The sequence below is a fragment of the Crocodylus siamensis genome, chromosome 10 (genome assembly GCF_052110815.1).
Source record: "Crocodylus siamensis isolate JL-2025a chromosome 10, ASM5211081v1, whole genome shotgun sequence".
Lineage (NCBI taxonomy): Eukaryota > Metazoa > Chordata > Crocodylia > Crocodylidae > Crocodylus > Crocodylus siamensis.
Genome location: NC_143404.1, coordinates 37967264 through 37984226, shown reverse-complemented (window position 1 = coordinate 37984226; position 16963 = coordinate 37967264). Strand labels below are relative to the sequence as shown.

General features: G+C 51.1%; 2 protein-coding genes across 2 annotated transcripts; both read right to left on the bottom strand.

Annotated features, from left to right (window-relative positions):
- Positions 1 to 5350: 5350 nt before the first annotated feature.
- On the bottom strand, positions 5351 to 7820 carry LOC149856465 (protocadherin gamma-B5-like). Its single transcript, XM_090064068.1, is given in 2 exon segments — positions 5351 to 5485; positions 5488 to 7820. Coding segments are annotated over 2 exon segments (2382 nt in total). The 5' UTR covers positions 7735 to 7820.
- A 3295-nt stretch (positions 7821 to 11115) lies between these two features.
- On the bottom strand, positions 11116 to 14622 carry LOC149856464 (protocadherin gamma-A4-like). Its single transcript, XM_090064067.1, has 2 exons — positions 12196 to 14622; positions 11116 to 11127 (listed from the first exon to the last, which is right to left on the bottom strand). The coding sequence occupies exons 1-2, from the start codon at positions 14620 to 14622 to the stop codon at positions 11116 to 11118; spliced, it is 2439 nt and encodes an 812-aa protein (XP_089920193.1).
- Between the last annotated feature and the right edge of the window lie 2341 nt (positions 14623 to 16963).

The window sequence follows — 16963 nt, the reverse complement described above, 5'->3', positions numbered from 1 at the left end:
GACCTCCTGCACCTAAAAAAAAAAAAGTTTATAAAGGATGGAAGATGGGAAACACCACTAAGGAGGAGTACTTAGCACTAGACCACACCTGCAGGGAGCAAACTAGGAAAGCCAAGGCTGAAACAGAGCTCAAACTGGCCACTCAAATCAAGGACTATAAAAAGTCCTTCAAATACATAGAAAGTCAGAAAAAGAACAAGGGTAACATTGGACCCTTACTAATCCAAGTGGAGCAGCTGATAACCAACACCCAGGAAAAAGCCAGTCTCCTTAACACTTACTTTGCACTGGTCTTCCATCAGCCCAGTGGGATCACCCTGCCTGACTGTGAAGGGGCTGCTCTGCATTGACTGCCCGCTTCATAGGGGACCCCCAGTGGGAGAGGAATGAGCCATCCTCACTGCACCTCTGCCAGTCTCGCCTACCACAACTCTGATGGAAAATTGGGGTTCACCATATTGTGGCGCATGCAGTCTGGAAGCAGGACTCCCTCTCCACTAAGTCCAGGGGGGGTCCTGAGGGCTCCTTCCTCCCCTACACCCTCACCCGGTACTCCAGTTAGTGGCCGCCTCCCAGGGGCGGACCACCCTCCAGGGCGCTAGCCCCAACCATGTTCATAAAGGTGAAAGAAACACAAAAACAAATACAACGTCCAACACAACGTTCTTGGGCAGAGAGGCCCGGGGCCGGGGTCTCGTGACCCCTGTGTTGACCCCTTCCTGAGTCGGGTTGGGACCTTCTGCCTTCAGCCCCGGGGCTCCCTTCCGCCCTGTAGCCTACCCGCGACCCACAGGCGTGGTGGTTTTCCCCGCTTGTGATTGCCCCTCTTTTGCAGTACTTACGGTACCCGGCTCCTGCCGGGTGCCGCTGCCTCCCGCAGTGCTACGCCGCTCGTCCCTCCGACACTGGTCGGTCGGGCCCTCCTGCTGTGCGGGGGCTTACCTCCACCCCAGAAGCTCCGGCCACGTCGCCAGACGGCTCGCGCCCGCTCCAGAATAAATTCCCCACTGCCGGCTCTCTTCCTGCTCACCTCCGGATCCGCCGGGTTCCTTTTATCCGTCCGGGTAGGCCCCGACCCGGATGCCTCCGGGTTCCTGGAAGGGGGAAACTTAAGTGCCGGGCTTCCCGCCCGGACCTGGAAGTCAGGCCAGTTTCCGCCGCCGTCGGCGTTGCTCTCGCCCAGCACCTTCTCAGCCCCCTCGCTGACAAGAGGCAGGATCACCAGGGGAAGGATGAAACTGCGCCCATCACTGCCACTGATCTTGTGAGGGAACACCTTAAGATGCTGGACATCCACAAATCAGCCAGCCCTGATGGAATTGCACCTAAGAGTGCTAAAGGACCTAGGTGACATTATAGCACAGCCAATGGCAAGGATATTCAGAAAGCTGTGGCTCTCAGGCGACATGCCTGATGATTGGAAGAGGGCCAATATGGTGCCTATCTTCAAAAAAGGGAGAAGGGAAGATCCAGAGAACTACAGGACAATTAGCTTGACCTCAGTCCCTTAAAAGATCTTGGAAAAAATCATCAAGGAAACCATTATCAACATCCTAACAGAAGGTAATTTTTGAGAGAGAGCCAACATGGCTTTGTGGTGGGTAGATCTTGTCTGACCAACCTGATTTCCTTCTATGACCAGGTGACGCATCACCTGGACAAAGGAGAAGGGGTGGATATCATATTTTTGGAAATCAAGAAAGCCTTTAACCTGGTGTCCCATGATGACCTCATGGAAAAAATTGGGGAATTGCGGCTTAGATAATTTCACAGTCTGATGGTTGGGGAACTGGCTCCATGGACAGACCCAAAGAGTGATAGTTGATGGAACAGAATCAATTTGGCACGTGGTCACCAGTGGCGTCCCCCCAGGGCTCTGTTCTCAGAGCTGTACTCTTCAATGTGTTTATAAATTATCTGGACTCAGGTGTTTTAAGCGGACTGGCTAAGTTTGCTGATGACACCAAGCTATGGGGAAGTGCGGCCACCCTAGAAGATAGGCTGGCAATCCAGGCTGACCTCAACAGACTTAGAAGGTGTGTGGAACAAAACCTGATGGCATTCAATGCTGAGAAATGCAAGGTGCTCCACCTGAAGAGAAAGAACCCACACCACACTTATAGGCTCAGCAGTGCTACGCTAACTAGCACCATGTCTGAAAGAGACTTGAGGGTCATAGTGGACCACAAGATGAACACGAGCCACCAATGTGATGCCACAGCTGGCAAAGTGAACAAAACTCTGGGTTGCATCTTCTGATGTATCTCAAACAAGACATGGAAAGTCATCCTCCCACTTTACTTGGGCTTGCTGAGAAGCTGGAGTACCCTGTCCAGTTCTGGGCTCTGCAATTCAGAAAGGATGTGGTGATGCTCAAGAGAATCCAGAGTAGAGCCATGCACATGATCAAAGGGCAAGAGAGCAGGTCTTATGAGGGCAAGCTGAGAGCCATGGGACTCTTCAGCCTGGAAAAGTGTAAGATCGGGGGGAGTTAGTGGTAGCCTATAAATATATAAAGGGGTGTGGCAGCAGGAACTGGGAGAACTCATGGGATGCCCTGGTGAACAGAGGAAGACTAGGTCCAATGGTCACAAACTCTTGGAAGACTGTTTTAGGCTGGACATAGGGAAAAAAATCTTTATTCTCCCCAGGGCTTGGAATAGACTCCCTCCCAGAGGTGGTGCAGGAACCTACTCTGGATTCCTTAAGAAACACTAGGATGCTTATCTTGCTGGGATCATTTGGCCCCTGCTGACTGCCTGCCCTTTGGGCAGGGGACTGGACCCAATGATCTTATAAGGGTCCCTTCCAGCCCTAATGTCTATGAAATCTATAAAATCTGCCTACTCTGGTCAATTAACTCCTCCAGCAATGATCCTCATTGATGGAAAGGATCTGGAGAATGTTACATACCTTGGCACCCATCTCTCAAAGAAGGCCAACATTGATGAGGAGATGCAGTAGAAGATCCAATGTGCTAACTCTGCCTTCAGAAGATTGAATCATCATATGTTCAATGATCACAACACCAGGAATTGAACAAAGCTCCTACTCTAGAAGGCAACTCTTCTCTACAGCTGCGAAGCTTGGGAGACCTACAAGGACCACCTGAAAAGCCTGGAACACCATCACCAGTGCTACTTGTGGAAGATTCTTGGCATAAAATGGGAGGATCATTGCATAAATGCCAGCATCCTCACTGACACTAACACACAGGTTGGCAAAATGCAGCCCATGGACTGGATCTGGCCCACAGAGGGACTTTGTTCAGCCTGCAGTGGGGCTTGTGGTGCATCCTACTGCCCCATGGGCATTAGGCCTGTGTGAAGCAGCTAGTATTCCATTCAGATTCAGCCAATTCGGGGGACAGTGACTCAATTCAGTGATTCAAATCACTGTCCTGAATCAATTTGGCTGAATCTAATTCAGAGATTCAGATGATGCTGAATCTCTGAATCAGCCAGGCCTATCCCCCACAGCCCAGCAATGGCTGCCCCATCCCAGTTCCCAGGTCTTTGGAAAAATAAGCCCCAACTCAGTGGGTGCTGCTGGGCAGGGGGTGATCCCCACTACCTCCCACTACCCCACACTGCGTGGGGGGCTTTGCATGAGCCCCTCAACGCCTCCCCCCATGGGTGCCCTGCCCAGGCCAGTCCAGCCCACTGGGGGAGCAAGGGGCAGGGGGCTGACAGGGGTCCTCCTGCGGTGCCCTCCCCCAGGCCCTCTTCCCTGGCCCCTAGTACTTACCAGCTCTGAGTCTGGCTGCAGCTCTCTGCTGCAGCCACTGGGGCTGTCCAAATCATCAAAGCTCTCTGAATCTTTTCCAAAGAACTTTTAATTGGTCCCCTGATTCGACTAAGATTCAGAGATTTGGCCACTGAATTGGGCTGAATCTCCTTCAAATTGAATCACCACCTGAAGCTTCACACAGCCCTACTGGGCATGCAGTGGGGCTGGGTCAGCTCCATGGTTGGGCTGCCTTCTAGCTGCAGCTGTTGCTGGCCCTAGCCCTATGATACTGGTTGGGAGTCACATGCACAGCTTCAACCCCAGCCCACCCCAAGTGTGCTCTGGACTTGGTCTGTCAGAGCAGACCAGCTCCAGACCAGCTGGAACCCCACACACATCCCTGATCATGGCCCACCCTGCAACTGCTCTGAAGTCACCTGCACATGCTGAGAAGCAGCAGTAGCAGTGGTGCTAGGCAGGAAGGAGCCACAGGCCAGCCCAGGCATGGGCTCTGGGCAACTTCAGCAAGAAGGAGAGTAGTGGTGAGTGGGAGGGGCTTCTTCCCCCCTGCCCCTGAGCAGCAGCTTCTGCCTGGCTCACTGTGGGCAGGCAGTCAGGAGCTGGTGTGGTGTGGGATGGGTTGGGTTGAGACTGTGTGCAAGGGTTTCTGCTGGTCTGCTCCCACAAGGTAGAGTCCAGAACAGGTGCAAAGTGAGTTGGGGCTGTGGCTGTGTGCTATTGGCGATGGTGGAGAGGGGCTGCAGGGTGCATGGGCTCGGGACTGTTGTGGAGGGGTGGTGACCGGCTGCTGTAGCTCCTCAGAATTGGCTGTGTAGCCCAGGCACCCAAATAATTGTCTGCCCAGGCCTTAACACAACCAATATGGAAGCATTGATTATTCAGCACCAACTGCAGTGGACATGGCACTGTGTGGGCATAGCAGATACACATCTATACACAAAACAATTATACTCCCACCTCCAAGGTGAGAGTGAAGGAAGGACAAAGGATATGTGGGAACCAGGGGAAATGCTTTAAAGACACTCTCAAGGTTAACATTTACAAGTGTGGTATTGACACCACAGATTGGGAAAAAACTAGCCTGGGAAAGGGCTACATGGCAATGTCGTTTGGGAGAAGGTATATCTTTGAGGAAAACCATCTTGCCCTGGAGGCAGAAAAAGAAATGGAAGGAAAGAAAAAACGACAGAGAAAGCTGTGCTCCAACTCTCCTTTTAACCATCACCTGTAGCATTTGCCAGAGAGTCTTCAGCTCTAGGACTGGCCTTCTTAGCCACCAGCACACATTTACAACCCTTATGTGTCACATGGGGAAGGATAATCCTTTAACCTGAGTGACTGCCACACCAGACATGATGGCAGTTAAAAACTCTGCATATAAACATTGTAAAGCAAGAGTTTTCTCTAACATCAATGTTCAATGTTAAAATATCTAACCCTGACCTGTAAAAGTGAGGCCAATAACTACTGCAAGCTGCACATTCTTTCCTCCTGACCTAAATGGATTGCAAGCTGTGAGTCTCCCGGAGCTGAATTACAGCTGGACATTAGATTTTCACAAGTCTTACAGGAACAGAAAATCCTAGCTATACGTTGCCTTTCAGTTATTTTCAGAATCCTTACTCCCTGTTGAAAAAGTTGAGTCCCAATCCAGGTTGTAGCTGTAAGGTACAGACCCCTCTCTGTACTTGGGTTTCTGTTTGGGACCTGCCTTCCATTCTGGAGCTGAAAAACAGTACCAAAGGCGTTAATCGTTACCTCCCGCAGCCTGTCCAGGACGGCCAGGGCGACGGCCAGGAGGAGCAGGAAGGACACGAGAGCCAGCGCCAGCACCAAGTAGAACTGCAGGGCGGCCGCCTCGGCCTCGGCCCCGGCCGCCTCGGCCTCGGCCAGCTCGGGCAGCGCCTCGCGCGCGCTCTCGGCCAGCACCACCTGCAGCGTGGCCGTGGCCGACAGCGGCGGCTGCCCGTTGTCCTTCACCACGGCGAGCAGGCGGTGCCGGGCGCCGTCGCCGTCCGCCGGGGCGCGCGCCGTCCGCACCTCGCCGCTGCGCAGCCCCACCGTGAAGAGCGCCGGCTCGGCCGCCGCCACCAGCTCGTACGACAGCCAGGCGTTGTGGCCCGAGTCCGCGTCCACCGCCACCACCTTGCTCACCAGGCAGCCCGCCGCGCCCGAGCGCGACACCACCTCCAGGGCGCCCGGCGCGGGGTACAGGATCTCGGGCGCGTTGTCGTTGCGGTCCAGGACGAAGAGGCGCACCGTCACCCTGCTGCTCAGCGCCGGCGCCCCGCCGTCTCGCGCCTCCACCTCCACCTGCAGCTCGCGCAGCTGCTCGTAGTCGAAGGAGCGCTGCGCCACCACGGCCCCGCTCTGCGCCTGCACCGACACGTGGGCCCAGGCCGGCGCCCCCGCCGCGCTCCTGTCCCCGCCGCCGCCGGGGCTCACCAGCGAGTAGGTGACTCGGCCGTTGCGGCCCAGGTCGGGGTCCGAGGCTCGCACGCGGAGAAGCGACGCCCCCGCCGGGTTGTTCTCCGCCACGTAGGCGCTGTACGACGCTTCCTCGAAGAGCGGCGCGTTGTCGTTGACGTCCGAGACCTGCAGCCGGACGGTCTGCGTCGTGGCGAGCGGCGGCGCGCCCTTGTCCGTGGCCGTCACCGTGACGTTGTAGTCGGGGCTGCGCTCTCTGTCCAGGGCGCCGGCGGTCACCAGCTTGTAGTAGTTCTTGGACGACGACACCAGCTTGAAGGGCAAATTCCCCGGGAGGCGGCAGGCCACCTCTCCGTTTGGTCCGGAATCCGGATCGCTGACATGGATCAGCGCGATCACGGTGCCGGGCTGGGAGTCCTCGGGCACGGGGCTGGACACGGAGGTGAAGCTCACCTCGGGCGCGTTGTCGTTCTCGTCCACAACCTCGATCTCCACTTTGCAGTGGCTCACCAGGCCGCCGCCGTCCTTTGCCTCCACTTCCAAAGTGTAGGCTGCTGTCTCCTCGAAGTCCAGCGGCTCCCTCACCGTGATCCTCCCCGTTTCCGCCTCCAGGCTGAATTTCTGGCCCGCCGTTTCCAGGGTGTTGCTGAACGCGTAGGTGACGTGCGCATTGGCGCCCTCGTCGCTGTCCGAGGCGTTGAGCTGGAGCACGAGGGAGCCCGCGGGGGCGCCCTCCCGCACGCGCGCCTTGTAGACGTCCCGGGAGAAAACGGGCGCGTTGTCGTTGGCGTCGGTGACCATGACCCAGACCCGAGCCGTGCCGGTTCTGGCGGGCTGCCCCCCGTCCGCCGCCGTGACCACCAAGTGCAGCCCGGGCTGCCTTTCCCGATCCAGCGCCTGCTGCAGCACCAGCTCCGCGTACTTGCTGCCGTCCTGGCTCTCCCTGACCTCCAGCACGAAGTTGGCGTTGGAGCTGAGCTGGTAACTCTGCAGGGAGTTCGAGCCCACGTCCGGGTCCAGGGCATTTCCCAGCGAGAAGCGGGCTCCTGGGAGCGTCAATTCATTGATCTCCAGTGTGTTGCTGTCTCGTAGGAAGCGCGGCGCGTTGTCGTTGATGTCCTGGATGTCGACGGTGATGTGGAAAACGTTCAGGGGATTTTCCACCACGGCTTCGAAAGCGAGAGCGCAGAGCGGGGCCTTCCCGCACATTTCCTCCCGGTCTATCCGGTCACTCACATGCAGGTTCCCGTTTTCGCCCTTCACCGAGAAGTATTGTCTTCTGGCGGCAGAGACAACCCGGAGCCTGCGATGGGGCAGTTCTCGCACACTCGGCCCCAGATCCGTGGCGAAATTGCCCACGAGGGACCCTTTGGGCATTTCCTCGGGGGTCGAGTAGCGAATCCGCGCCGAGACCGCCCCGCAGAGCAGGGACAGGAAGAAAGGGCAGAGCAGTACTTGCCTTCTGGCTGTTCTTGCCGGCCCCCGGTGTTTACTTTGCGTCGCTTTCATTCTTACATAGTCTGTTTTTGTTTCTTTCTTAGAAATCCCTGTATACATAAAATATCCTTGATAACAAGAGAAAATAAAACCACTTTCACACTCCCACTGAATCCCAAGAGAGAGTTATTCGGAACAGCGAACTTGGCCAGCGCTTCTCCGGGTTTTCTTTTTGATCCGCAGATACTGTCTGAGCAATTGCGCTGCAGGACACGAAAATAGATCCGGATCCACAGCGTCTCTCCTCACTGGCCAACAGCGGCACTCGCAGTCTCAGAGAGAGACAACTGCAGGCGTATTGAATTAATAAAGGAACATGCAAAACTCTAGAAACTAAACCATGTTCCTTAATATATTAAAATACATATTCCATTACAACTTTATAAAGCCAGTGTCAGTCTGCATGTTCTGGTCTTAACCAGATTCATAAGGGATCATTTAGACACTAGGTAAGCTTCTCTGCCATTTACTCCCTCTACCTAGTAATCCAAGTCTGTTCCTTTTCAATATTAGGAAGAAAGCAACAAATATTTGTCTGTTCTTTTGCCAAACCTGTTCTTTTGCCACTGTCAGCTACCCACCTCCTCCTCAAACTGTGATGCCAAGTACAGTAGCCTGGTAGCCGATGTTGGCTGTGAAGACTGAGGTAAAACACGCATTAAGTACTTTAGCCTTTTCCGCATCCTCTGTCACTAGGTTGTCCCCCCCACCATTCAGTAAGTGACCCAGACTTTTCCCTGATCTTCCTCTTGTTGCTGAGGCAGTATTTAATAGCAGCCTTCAAGTACCTGAAGGGCAGGTTACAAAGAAGGAGGCATACTGTTTCCAATGATGGCAGATGCGAGAAAAAACAGCAAGGGGCTCAAGTTGCAGCAAGGGAATTTTAAGTTAGATATTAGCAACAACTTTCTCACTATGAGGGTAGGGAAGCACTGGAACAGGTTACACCCGGAGAGGTGGTGGAATCTCCATCCTTGGAGGTTTTTAAAGCCTGGCTAGAGAAAGCCTTGGCTGGAAAGAGATAGTGGGGGGTGGTCCTGCTTTAAGGAGTGGGCTTGGACTAGATGGCTTCTTAAGGTCCCTTCCAACCCTTATTTTCTCTGATTATTTGATTCTAGATGTTTTATGCTAATAAGCGATACCTTCAAGAAAAACTCAGTCTTTGCTGAAGAAGAGGTGACAGGTGCTCAGGAAAGCAATAGATGTTGGAAATACACAGATGCTTAAGAAAATATGGTTAATTAACATTTGTACACAGGGCATCAGTGGTTGCAAAATAAATTTAATATGCCTACTTGAAAAATGTATGTATTTAAATGTGAACTGAATATATGCTCTAATATTTGACCAAAGCATAATTCCATTTAAAACTATCCAATGATTTTTAGTAAAGGATATTAACATCAACAATAACATAAATTGGGATACAATATTAAATAACTCTGGTTCAAAACAAGAGTATAAAAGACACTGAGAAAATGTCACTGCAGCATTACTAAATGTATACAACAAGTTTCTTGTTCTTTTTACCAGAATCATGTATTAAGATTTAAGATTCACGCCTGAACTCAACATTTTCTTCTTCTGTTTCATCTTTATGGAACTTTCAGGAAAAATGGGTGAAGTAAGCAGGAAGGGACCTTTAGAGAATAAAATCCCACGTTATCTTGGATCAAGCAAACAGTTTTCAGGGAGAAAAAGTTGTCTTCATTGTGACTCAAACTGTAGTGAAAAAGTACTGCACAACCCAATATGGTGCAGCTGTATGGATCTTACAAGACTTTCTTCTGCTGCCTAAGACTGAGGGAATATTTCCATGATGAAGAACCATATAATGATAAACCTGCTTCAGTCTGGATCCATACACAGCACAACAAGGACAGCTCCTAGACTCTACCTGAGAGCTGCAGCCCCAATCTGGATGTGTGTTTAGACTCTTTCGGCCTTCCTGCCCACTCCAAGATTGACAAAAAGCAAGTGTGGTCTTTCAGAATGGAGAGACCATGCTTGGCCTTAAAAACAGCCCAGACATTATCATGCAACAGGCTATGGGGGCTACCACTGTTGTCATGGACAATGCAGCATACATACAGGAAGCCAAGAGACAAATTTACAACACAGAGTTATACCAAGTCCAGACAAAGAACCACATGACACAATATCGGAAGGAAGTAAATAACCAAGCTTCTAAGGACCTTAGCTTTGGAAACACAGGAGAGGATTACTGCTTCCTCCTCCTGGGAACCTAGGCCAGGCAACTTTTATGTATTACCTAATAAGTCTGGCAACTTAGGAAGCTGCATTGTCCCTGGCATTGGCAACATCATGGATGGAGCTTCTGGCTACACTGGCTCTCCCCTATTTGCATAAGACACTGGAGTTACCAGTTATTTGAAAGAGACCACGGATTTCTTAAAAAATCTGGGCTCTATTGACCAGCTTCCAGCAAATGCCATATTTGCTACCATGGATGGCACATGCATGGGCCCCAGTGTGCCAACATATTTATGATGACAGACCAGATGCCTTTTTATTCCCAGGTATACTTCAGGTACATTGATGACATCTTCATAATATGCACATATGGGAAGGAATCTAGAGAAATGTCGCTAAGATTTTAACAACTTCCATCCCTCCACCAGACTAAGTGGAATATTCCATGCAGCAGATACATTTCTGAGACACTACAGTAAAGGTTTGCACTGTCCACATCACCACAACATTGTACAGGAAAACGACTGACTGTCAAAATGACCTTCATACCAACAGCTTTCCCCCTAAATGCACCACTAGATCCATTGTTTACAGTAAAGTTGTACATTACAACTGGAGCTGCTCACCTCGCTGACCAGACTTAACACTTTACAGCAGAGATTCCTAAAATTACAATACAATACAGTCCCAAAACAGTGGCCACTCATAACAACAACTCATAACAATAAAGCAGACTCACGCCATACTTGGACTTGAACCCCAACACAGAAACCCTACAGCCCACAACTTGAACACCTAAAACTCATCATTAATGATCTCCAACCTCTCCTGGAAAAGGATGACTCTCTCAATGTAGTCTTTGGGACAAACTGACTTGCAGAAAACTCCCTAACTTCTAATGGGGTCTTTCAAACAATAGCAAACCCACCCTCACTGAAGAAGGAGGCCTTGCAGTGGACTGATATGGCTGCTGTATCCTGATAGCAGTACAGACCAACCACATCATCACTGGACCTAATAGTGGAGTATGATATCCAATGTTCATTCAGATGCAACTCTACTAATGTTGTATATGCCATCACCTGCTTACAAAGCCTGTCTCTACATTGGATAGACAGGGCAATATCCATATGTAAGAATGGATGAACAGCAATTTGACTTCAGCTCAGAAAGACACAAAGTCTCTCCCAAAATGCTTTAATACCCCTGGACATTCCGTCCCTGACCTCAGGGTTGTTGCTGTTGGGCAGAAAAAAAATTAAAACCAGTTTTAACAGGGATCCGTGGAACAAGAAATCATTTACAATCTGTAGTTAAGTATGGATTAAATAGGGACTACAGATTCTTATCTCACTAACTGCATTCGTTTTTGTGACCCCCTTTGTTTCTATGGATTCTTTGCTTGTATGCGTCTCACAGCATTCCTCCTTCTCCTTCTTCATTCCCTCCTCCTTCTTCTTTCCTATTATATTCTAATCACTCACTCCACTTTACACTCTGCTTTATGCTGTCTCTCTCATATATATGTATATAGATAGAGAGAGAGAGAGTATTTATTGTATACTGTACAATAGTATACACTACTTTCTATTCTAGTACCTTTCTACTGTAGTACCAACCAAAGGCTATTCTTTCTTATATATATAAAATGCTATATTTCTTACCCTGCCTTCCTATTGAAGCCCTAGCCAAAAGTTCTCTGCTTTAGGTTTTGGGACCCAATACCATGCCAGAAGACCTCTTCCAAGATTCTGCCTGCTCTGATCTTTCTCAGTTCTTTGCAGCATAAAAGTTGCTTTATGATTTCTCTGTAGTAAAAAATGAGTGGTACCTCGGGCCTAAAAAGGCTGAGAATCACTGCTCTAAAAACACTGTCTTACAAAGTCTTAAGGACATACTTCAGCAGATTTTATGTCTACTGTGGGATATTAACTCCTGTGCTTTAAAATTAAAATATATTGAAAAATGTAACCTTCAGATTGACGGTTGTGCATCGTTATGAACATATACTATAAACAGTAATTCAAATACAGGCGAAAATACTAGTACTGTATTGATGTACAGACTGCATGTAAGCTTTTCGTCAACTACTTTTAAAAAAGGATGTTTTCAGCAAGGAAAAAAAAAAGAAAAGCTCTTTTAGCCGGGGAAAGAAATGTCCTAAAAAATGTTTCTCAACTGTGCTAAACATAATTAGCATATTTCATTTTCTGAAACACAGTAACACCACACAAGGAATACTGGAAATAAAACACTGACATACACAGTTATCAAATCAGTATGAATATCTGGATTTCGAAAACTCACCTGAAGAGTCACTGGTCCTTCCTTCTCATTATTGGAGTTATCCTTAATTAAAAGTGACACCGATTTCTCAGAAAGTTCCTGGCCCGTGAGAGTGCTGGGACAACTTGCCGTGGAAAACCTCAGCTGGCTCTTCCTGGAGCCCGCCGTGAGACACACGTCCTGGGAGTAGGAGTGCAGGAAAGCGCGGACGCCGTCGATGCCCGCGAAGTGCGAGACGGGCACCCCGGCCAGGGCGCCGCCGGCCGAGCCCAGCAGCTGCGCCCGCCGCCAGCGGCGCAGGCGCAGGCCCAGCAGCGCGATGAGGAAGGCGAGGAAGAGGCACGACACGGCGGCCACGGCCACCACCAGGTACAAGGTGAGGCTGGCCTGCGCCTCGGCCGCCGGCGCCGCCAGGCTGCCCAGCTCGGCCAGCAGCTCGGGGATGCTGTCGGCCACGGCCACCGTGAGCGTGACGCTGGCCGACAGCGGCGGCTGCCCGTTGTCGCGCACGCCCACCACCAGGCGGTGCTGCAGCGCGTCCCTGTCGCCCAGGGCGCGCGCCGTGCGGAGCTCGCCCGTGTGCGCGCCCAGCGCGAAGAGCCCCGGCTCGCTGGCGCGGAGCAGCTCGTACGACAGCCAGGCGTTCTGCCCCGCGTCCGCGTCCACCGCCACCACCTTGGTCACCAGGTAGCCCGGCTCGGCCGCGCGCGGCGCCAGCTCCACGCCCGTCGAGCCGTCGCGGGGCGCCGCCGGGTACAGGATCTCGGGCCGGTTGTCGTTCTGGTCCAGCACCAGCAGCGTGACCGAGGCGCTGCTGCGCAGCGGCGGCGACCCGCCGTCCCGCGCCTCCACGGCGAAGCGGATCTCGCGCACCTGCTCGTAGTCCAGGGCGCGCAGCGCATGCACCGCGCCGCTCTCCGCCTGCACCGACAGCCACGACGACAGCGGCGCGCCCTGCAGCTCGCCCTCCGCCAGCCAGTACGTCACCCGCGCGTTGTCGCCCCAGTCCGCGTCGGCCGCGCGCGCGCAGAACACCGAGGCGCCGCGGGCGTTGTTCTCGCTCACCCACACGCTGTACGACGCCTGGCTGAAGGCCGGCGCGTTGTCGTTTATATCTAAGATATTTATGGACACAAACGTCGTGGTGGAGAGAGGTGGCGTCCCTCTATCTTTGGCAGTGACAGTGATGTTGTAATCCGGGACCTGTTCCCGGTCCAGGACTGTGTTCGTCACCAGTTTGTAATACGTATCCATTGATTTCTGGAGTCGAAAGGGGAGCTGGTTCAGGATGGAGCACGTGATCTCCCCGTGTCCGCCGGAATCTTTGTCTCTAATGTTTAGGAGTGCAATCAGGGTCCCCGGGGGACTGTCCTCACTGACTGACGTAGAGAGAGAGGTGACTGTGATCTGGGGCGCGTTATCATTCACGTCGAGGACAGTCACCAGTACTTTTGCCCGGGCCCAGAGATCACCATTGTCCCTTGCCTGCACCTCCAAATCATAGGCGGCCTTTTCCTCGTAGTCCAGAGCCCCCACCGTCACGATATCTCCCGTTCGAGAGTCCACCTGGAAGGGCCCAGACGCTTTGTCCTTCGTCTTCCGCAACGAGTAGGCGACTGCAGCGTTGAGCCCCTCGTCCGCGTCCGTGGCGTTTACTGTGAGCAGCACGGAGCCCACGGGCACGTTCTCCCGCACGCTCACGCGGTAGAGCGGCTGGCTGAACACGGGCGCGTTGTCATTGGCATCGAGCACCACCACGTGGATCCGCGCCGCGCCCGAGCGGACCGGATCTCCGCCGTCAGTGGCGGTGAGGACGAGGTCGTGAGCAGCCTGCTCTTCCCGGTCCAGGGGCTTGTCCAGCACTAGCACGGGGTATTTGTCCCCAGCAGCTCCCTCTTGCACATCCAGAGAGAACTGCTCGTTGCTGCTCAGCTCGTAGTCCCGGATAGAGTTAATTCCCACATCCGGATCCTGCGCCTCTTCCAAACTATATCGTGTTCCCACGGCAGCTGTCTCACTTACCCTGATCTCTAACTTCTCCTGCTGGAAGCTCGGGGCATGGTCATTCACATCTGTGAGTTCCACTTCCACTGCAAAAAGCTTTACCTCATCTTCAACAAGAAGCTCAAAATTGATGACACACTGCTCTGCCCGGCCGCACAGCTGCTCCCTGTCTAGCCGCTCCGCCGTGATTAAATGGCCGCTCTTTACATTCAAAGCGAAATACTGCGTCCTACCTGTGGAAATCACGCGCACGCCGCGCTCCGGCAGCGCCTTGGGCTCCAGCCCCAGGTCCTGCGCGATGTTGCCCACGAAAGAGCCTTTCTGCGTTTCCTCGGGGATCGAGTAGCGAATCTGCGCGGCCGCAGCGGCCCCGCACACGCCCAGCACCACGCAGCACAGCGCGGCTGGCCCTGAGAAATCCCACAGTCTTTGCGCCTTTGCCATTTCCAGCTGAGAATCTCGTTGGGTTTCGTTTTTTCTTGCCACTGCTGTCCCGTTTTTATTTTGTTATTGTCCAAAACTAAGCGGATTGCAGAGAGGATTTCAGCTGCTTTCTGCTGTGCGACTGCCAGGCGTATCTGTAGGCTGGATCTCGTATTGCATTTTTTCTCTCCCTGATTGGTGAACAGCGGCGCTCAGAGTCTTAACCAATAACTGCAACTGCTCAGATAAATCGGAACCTGTTTTGTGTGGGTTCGGATTTATCCAGTTTTTAGCCGTCACATATACTATCATTTCCTAAATTAGTGTGTGTAGCAATGTAGCTTCATTTGGACAGTTTCGCTTAGTTATTTGAAGGGTGATATTAATAATTTGGGGTCTCAGTCTCCATTCTTGGTTGGAGTGGAAGAGATAACATGTTGAGGTTTCTTCCAGCCCTAGTACTCGATGGAAGCGTGCAACCTTAAAGCACGGGCGGTATGCGTATGGCGCCTGCGAACATTACCTAACGGATGGTGGTTACTTCAGTGAAGAAAAGAAAAACACTTCTAATGTATTTTGTAGATATTGAGATGAACTCTGAGTTCGGTGTCAGTTTTTTTCATTATGCAATATAATCATTATCGATATATCTTGGATTAGCACTGTTAATCCCACTGAAAAAAGTCACCTGATTTACCTATTGGCTTCAAAAATATACATTCACACACGGACAAATTAAATTCTTAATTTTCTCTCCGTAAAGCTTTTCCCTCCGTTTTACTGTACTGTAAGTTATTATTCCTTAAGGTATTTTTTCGATCCAAATTTCTTAAGGAAAACTCGGAGTGGAAAGGAAGTAGAAGAAAATTTTCTTCCCAAATAACTACTTCTTTATGTCTTATAGCTGCAGGGCAGAAGGTAGGGCAGGTGAGAGTGGCACCAGAGAATAACTAGTTCAGAGAAGCATGAGTTTTTGTAAGCAGAAACCTATTTTTTCAGCTGCTCTGAATGGACTGGCAAAAAGAAAATGTTTGATATGGAAGGTAAACGAACAGAGTGGGATACTGCTCAGAGGTAATAAGAGGCCTGACTAGATCCATCCAGATGAACTGAGCATTTACCTTCCATTATTAAATCTAATGGAAATTGTCTTTAAAGTGAATTTATCTCGAAATAAAATTACAACTTCAGAAGCTTGTTTTATAATACTCTGATTATTTCGCCTCTGGATTTCTCTCTGCTGTGGTTGCAATCTCTCTTCCTTTAGACTCTTCCTCTCTTCCTCGTCCTTTCGGGGCTTTTTAAACAGTAGACTTAATCAATCAGAAAGTGAAAGAAAGTTCCAGTGGGACGTGTGTTTCTCCTGCCCCTTGGCTACTCTCCACAGACTTTGGCATTTGCTGTGTATTTTCCCCTCTTGAATGCCAAATATCCGGAAGAAGACTCTCTCTCTCTATTAAAATTACGAAGTCATGAAGAACAGGAACTCAACGAAAGTAGTAGGGAAGTGCCTGAAATTAAGACTAGATTCTTAACCAAAAGGAGAAAGCTGTCTCTACTTCGGAAGTGGATTTTCACTGTTAAGGTCTCCGACACTAAGGACCAAAGAGCTCTACAGCAGCGACCAAGGCTTTGATTTAAGCTTTTCTATCTGGCAGTCAGTTTACTCACTAGAAGACGCTCACAGAAGCAAGTTCCTCCGACTTCATAGCAGTAACAGTTCTGCATATTTTCAGTCCAAGAATATTACCAGGCCATGCTATTGCAAAGTCGCCGATAAAATCCAAGAGAGGGCCTTCTCTTTGTTCGTGGTGATGGGTAAAGAATGTCTGAAGCCTGTTCAGAAGCACTTGCCCCCCACCGTGCTTTCTATTTCAGTACAATCCGAAATGTCAGCCAAGGTCTCTTTTAGTTGTGCTGGAGGGTTGAGAATATAGGCACTTGGTTCTCATCACTGATTTGAGGAGCTGGAAGTGCTGAGCTTACACATCTTCTTGAATGATTAAATACAAAAACATTCTTCATTGATATGCCGACACTATTCTCCAAAAATGTTCTAGAGAAATCGTGCAAAGGCATTTACATATGATAAATAGTGTGTGCGTGATTAGAGTATATCAGCGGTGCTCAACATCTGCCCCGGGGGCTGGATCCGGTCCCTTATTTACTTGATCTGGCCCACAGCACGGGGATTAACTGCAAGCAACATGGTTTGCAAGTCACCTCCCTGCCCTGCACCAAGTGCTAATATCCTTCCTAGCCCTCCCCGGTGTCTCCCTCTCTCCTCGTGGCAGACGCTGTTAGCTCTCTCATTCAGTTTCTCGTTCCCACCACCTCGAGGCAGGCACTGTTTAACAGAGAG

What these genes read in the sequence shown, in the direction of transcription:
- LOC149856464 (XM_090064067.1), bottom strand. Translation starts at nt 14,622, where the DNA reads ATGGCAAAGGCGCAAAGACTGTGGGATTTCTCAGGGCCAGCCGCGCTG.